The following is a 5,565-nucleotide window of genomic DNA, read 5'->3' on the forward strand; positions in this document are numbered from 1 at the left end:
TACCGATACTCCGCGATCGATACCGTTACGTTACCCGATACCGCGATTTAGAACCTTGCCTGGGACATTTGCTCCTACTACCCATGCATCTTCACAACCAATCTCACTTTAGTAAATGGATTTTCTTACAATTGTTATAGTTTATAACTTAATATAGATAAATTATCATGTAATTTTTTATTTTTAGTGTAAGTAAGATTTGATTTTATAGTCAATAATATATTTTGTTACTATATATTAAGCCATACATTAAATCTTAGGTAAATTACATTCACTTCATCTGAGTTTTAGAGAAAATGTAGTTAGTCCCATATTTTAAACATAATTAAAATGACTTTACTTTTAGTAAGGGACAAGTCCTCCTCCATACTTACATTTTTCCATACTCATTCATATTCTTCTTGTGGATCGAAATTCGAACTCACACTCAGATTATCGATGTGAGTCCGAATTTGAACCCACAAGAAGAGTATGAAGAGAAGCTTATCCTTTTTAGTAAAGTTAAAGTAATTGAAATTAATGCAATTAGTAGGTAGATACTAAAATAAACAAAAATAAGTATAAATTTTGGTTGTAAACAGACGGCAATATTATTATTATTATTATTATTATTATTATGTTTTCACATAATTAACAAATTACTGATAAAAATTATCTAACTATTATGTGAATTAAATTTCAAGAGAAATTAATGTAATTATATTAAAAATGTGAAATAAATTATATATAGTTTTAAATTTCAAAAAATATGAGTGTAATTTACCGTAAAATCTTAGATGGGTTCATACCCAACGACTTGACTTCACAGAATATTTGTTGACATTGAAAGTGATGGCTGTATATGCACTGTATTTTGATCTCAAAAGGGAGATGTCAGCACTTGACAATGACAAGGACAGGTTGACAAGTGAAGGTTTTTATTTTTATTATTTTTAAGCTTCTTATAAACATGAGATGTTATTGGAAAAACTTCACTATGTAATAACATACGAATATAATTCAATAATTAATATCAAGTCATGATTCAATGGATATCATTTTTGGCTTGATAATTTTAAGACTTAGTCACTGTCATGTCATGTTGTTGCCGTAGTCATCACCATCTTCTTACAGTTCACAAATTTTGTTTAATTTTGTGTACTTTTTAAAAATCAAAAGTGAAAATGACCCACTGTTTTTTTTTTACCAGTAAAGGATAAATTTTATTGATGAAACAAAAGAGTATTATATCAACAAAAAAAGCGATGAGTGCAAAGAGTATCAAAACGAAACAAACCAATCCTAACTAGCACTACTAAAAAAATTACTTTTTGCGACCGCTATAAACCGTCGCAAATAATAAAAAAACAGTCGCAAAAGACCTTTTGTGACGGCCCATGCGACGGCAAATGGGGGTCGCGAATGTGGGGGTGGCAAATACTTTTTGCGACGGCAAAGCAACGGTCGCAAATTATTCGCGACCCCCTAAACTACTTATGGCGACCACTATTTTTCCGTCGCAAAAAACAAAGAAAAACACTAACATGATTTTTGGCGACCATCTTGTTACCGTCGCAAAAAAAAAAAAAAAAAAAAAAAAAAAAAAGAAAAAGAAAAAAGTTAAGCAGTCTAAGAGTAGTAATGACAAGAATTTAGACGGTATAGCATTGTAGTTTAATCAAGCATTCCATTTGAATCTCAAAATTGGAGTCATATGTGAGTTATTACAACTAAAAACTTGCGAAAAGTTCTTTTATGAAAAAAATACAATCCATTGGAAAACAGCTCTTTGTTGATGTTAGGGTGCGTCTTGAAGAGGACACCTGGATTGCCTCCAGTCTCAACCTGAAAGTAAGGCAAGATGTTAAAGCATGCCATTAGATAAAGCATCAGAATTTAAATCTACAAACTCAACTCATGGAGAAAAAAGTATGCACTTCTAAAGATACCACAAAAATTAGCTTTAAAAGGTCATTAATCTTTTAACAGCAGAAATAAACTTAAGGCAGCATTATAGTCTCTAAATATGGTGAAGAACTAAGCTCATGTTTGAATTTCCAACTGAAATTGAATGGGGCCATTCCTTTCTCACAAAAGAATTTAACTTAAAACTCATCAACCTTGAACTGTTATTTCCATAAAGCCTATATAAATGACCATATATGAAAAAAATTATAAAATAGAACTCTACTTGAGATTACTCTGTAACACAGTTGACATATAAAAATACAGCAAGATTTAGATAAAATAGGCACGGAACAAGGTGGCGATGAAAGTGGAGAACCCCCATGCGAAAACCATCAGAAATTGCCATTATCTAAATCCTCATCAACCAAATCAGCATAACTTTCACATATCAAGGCTACTCTTTAGACAGATACAAAAGGTGTTTGAATTTAACAGGACTGTTCACAATTTCATAACCATAACATCTAAGAGATCTCAATCCTAGAAAACTTCATGCAAGTCATTCAAAAATTTCCTCTAAGTGCACAGTATCATGTGAATAAAAGAAAATGACAGAAGAGAACCTGGCATGCCTCTGACAGAGTTGAGAATCCTTCTTCAAAACAAAGCTGAAAGCCAAAATTTTAACATAAAAGACATGTACGGGCAGAATTATAAGGTTCAGCTGAAAAGCATAGTAAAATGAATTTGGAACCTGTACTCGTCACTAACACCATATGAAAAGACTATATCCTGAAACTCTTCAAGCACTGCCACTGCACATGAATTCATAAGGTTTAAAGCTTGGCCATCGTTTGGTTTCTCAAATTCATGACCGTCAGAAAATCACTGACACACACTCATCTGCAACATTTTTCATTATGTAAGATGTTTCCAATGAAACTGAGGAAAGACAGATTTATAGATCCAGCATGCCTTCTTAGTTTTAGAATCAAACATCCTTTCCAACATCACCACATCATGTTAGGCCATGAAAATTAGATTGGGACTTTAAACAGTAATTCTATGGTCCCAGAACTTCTTTCCCAGAAATCTCCTAGAATCCAATTACCATGTGCAATATCAACTACAGCATAAAATTGGGTATGATCACTTGGTTGCAAGAAAAAGAAAACCAATAAATGAGCAGAATATATATATATATATATATATGGGAGGATAGTTCAGAAAGCAGGCACAAAAAGAGAAGCGCACCCAAGTAACAAGACTCTGTTGTCCACGAGGCATAGTGTGATCAACAGGCTTGCGGCCTGTTATAAGCTCTAGCAGAACCACCCCGAAGCTATACACGTCACTCTTCTGTGTCAATTGTCCAGTCATTGCATATCTGCACCACGAGATTGTCACCAAATTAATAAAAAATTGTATTTATTTTATTAAAGAGAACTCTGTTATACATATGACAGACTTCAACCTGGCACAAAGACCAATAATACTCTGTTTTGGCATCATTTTGGTCATGATTAATACCAGTGTAAGGAGAGGAGATAAGGGGTTTAAAACATGGAAGCCATCCCTTTTCTTGCATTTTAGTTCTTACCTTAAGCTTCATTTTTAAATTAAAATTTCTTGTACTCTTAAGAACTAACCCAAATAATATTAAGGGCACTTGGGCCAAAGGTCTAATTCTGAAACTTTTGGGGCCATAAGAACAAAAACAATATGAAAGACCATATTACCCATACCTATCTGTCCACCACCGCTGCTGCTGCGCAGCGGTGGTCGACGGTGGTGTTTGAGAATGGAGAGAAACTACAAATAGAAAAAGTGCAAGGCTTAAACTGTCACAAATGTCCTTTTCACCCAACAAGAACAAAAAAAACTTGTCCTCTTGACCACAAAAGATCCGACCATGTCCTTAATGCCCCACCATGTGCTCCCCTCTTTGGATTTATCACCAATTTTTCCTAATATTAATCCTTTAAGTCACCAACTTTGGTTAGAAACACAAACAATTTGAATTCCCCATTCAAGGGATCAAACCTCCTCTACCCCAAATGCATAATAGGGTTAAGTGCGTCCCTAATAGCCAGTCCGATTTGGCAAACCAATTCAAATTCCAAGTAACCCCGTAAAGGGAGAGTTTAAATTAGAAGCAAAACAATATGCATCAAGAGTTTTACTTCCCCAAAAAGGATTGAAGCCATGGCCTGAAGAACTTAAATCAAATATATCAAGGACATATTGTTTCTTCATAGAATAGTTGGGAGTAAACAGAATCATGCAAAAGGGTTGTTAACAAACTCTGGATCAGTAGGAGTCAATTACCTGATGGCCACTAACAACATTAGGTGTATAAATATGTGAGATGAAAGTAAAACCACATAAGCATGAAAGCAAAACATAAAGCCATGTACACATATAGAGCTCCAAACAAAAAATTGCCACATAATTAAATATGACATGGGTTTCAGAAGCATTACTCTGGTGCATGATAACCAAATGTTCCCAAAACTCGAGTAGAATGAAGGCGGGCAGCCATGTCAGGAGCCTGATTTGAAAGGTTAAAATCTGCAATTTTGGCCTTAAAGTCTTCAAATAGAAGCACATTGCTAGATCTGATATCTCTGTGTATAGTATAAGGTTGAACCTTCTCATGCAAATATTCCAACCCCCTTGCAGCATCAATAGCAATTCTCACTCGTTGCATCCAGTCCAGCAAGTTTAGCATCCTCAGAAACCCAGGGTCATGACCCCATTCCCTGCCCCAATTCTTACAGAGTATACAAAGTTGAATTTGAAAAATAAAAAGAAAAAGAAAAAAGAGAACCTCACTGCCATAGTCCAAGAAGCGAGCAAGTTTCTTTAGTCATATTTGTAAACCATGACACGAGGCACAGATCTAAAGAGAGCTTCCTAGGCTATACTTCAAAGTGTGAAGCACGTGGCAAGAACATAGGTTTTGAACTTAAGAATAGCCACATCCTTATATATTGCTGAATTCATTAACAAATAAATATTTTTCTCAAAAATAAGACTTCTAAGATAAGAACACATTCTAATCTTCATCCTGTCATTGTTTGTATCAATGCTGTCATTAATTAAATTTAATTCATTCATTTCTTTGAGGGGTTTCAATAAATTGTTTGCAATTATAATTCAACAGAACCAAACATTTTTTATGATCCTTTGTTTTCGTCTTTAGTCCTAAAATTCTATTTAATTTACAAAAATCAATTGTTAGCTGATGACATGATGTGTAATTCCTAAATATAGACCTTTTAAAATTTCCCCCCAAAAATATACACTTATTTGATAAATTTCCAAACACACATTTAACCCATGAGAAGTATTCATTCAGTACAAGTTTGCTTTCGACAATATAGAAGTACTGTTACAAAGCACCCACAATATAAAACTACTACTATAACAATGGGTAAATGTACTGGCAACACAAATACACAACCCAATCGTTAGTACTAATGAGTGTATTCTTACAAGGTCCCATAATTAATGCCTAAACTGCTAAAAATGCAAACCAATAATTCCCAGCATCTTTACTGTGTAAAATTTCAAACAAATAAAAACCATAACATAGAAAAAAATGTGTGCAATTGCCGTAAAATGGTCAATGACAGGTATATGGATGTTAATCAAGGCTACCACACATTTCTTTTT

General features: G+C 33.9%; 1 protein-coding gene across 2 annotated transcripts; it reads right to left on the reverse strand.

Annotated features, from left to right (window-relative positions):
* Positions 1-1,657: 1,657 nt before the first annotated feature.
* LOC145796668 (protein CYTOSOLIC ABA RECEPTOR KINASE 5-like) lies at positions 1,658-4,634 on the reverse strand. 2 transcript variants are annotated; one of them, XR_014337161.1, is made up of 5 exons: positions 4,371-4,634; positions 3,142-3,274; positions 2,642-2,702; positions 2,511-2,555; positions 1,658-1,824 (listed from the first exon to the last, which is right to left on the reverse strand). XR_014337161.1 is itself a non-coding variant. In XM_082881843.1 (4 exons), the coding sequence occupies exons 1-3, from the start codon at positions 4,616-4,618 to the stop codon at positions 2,673-2,675; spliced, it is 411 nt and encodes a 136-aa protein (XP_082737969.1). In that variant the 5' UTR covers positions 4,619-4,634; the 3' UTR covers positions 2,356-2,555; positions 2,642-2,672. The 2 variants fall into 2 exon arrangements, 1 of the variants encoding a protein (XP_082737969.1); XM_082881843.1 differs by lacking the exon at positions 1,658-1,824 and having other exon boundaries at positions 2,356-2,555.
* Positions 4,635-5,565: the final 931 nt, after the last annotated feature.

This window comes from Camellia sinensis, chromosome 8, assembly GCF_055761805.1.
Source record: "Camellia sinensis isolate YWXY chromosome 8, ASM5576180v1, whole genome shotgun sequence".
Classification (NCBI taxonomy): Eukaryota; Viridiplantae; Streptophyta; class Magnoliopsida; order Ericales; family Theaceae; genus Camellia; species Camellia sinensis.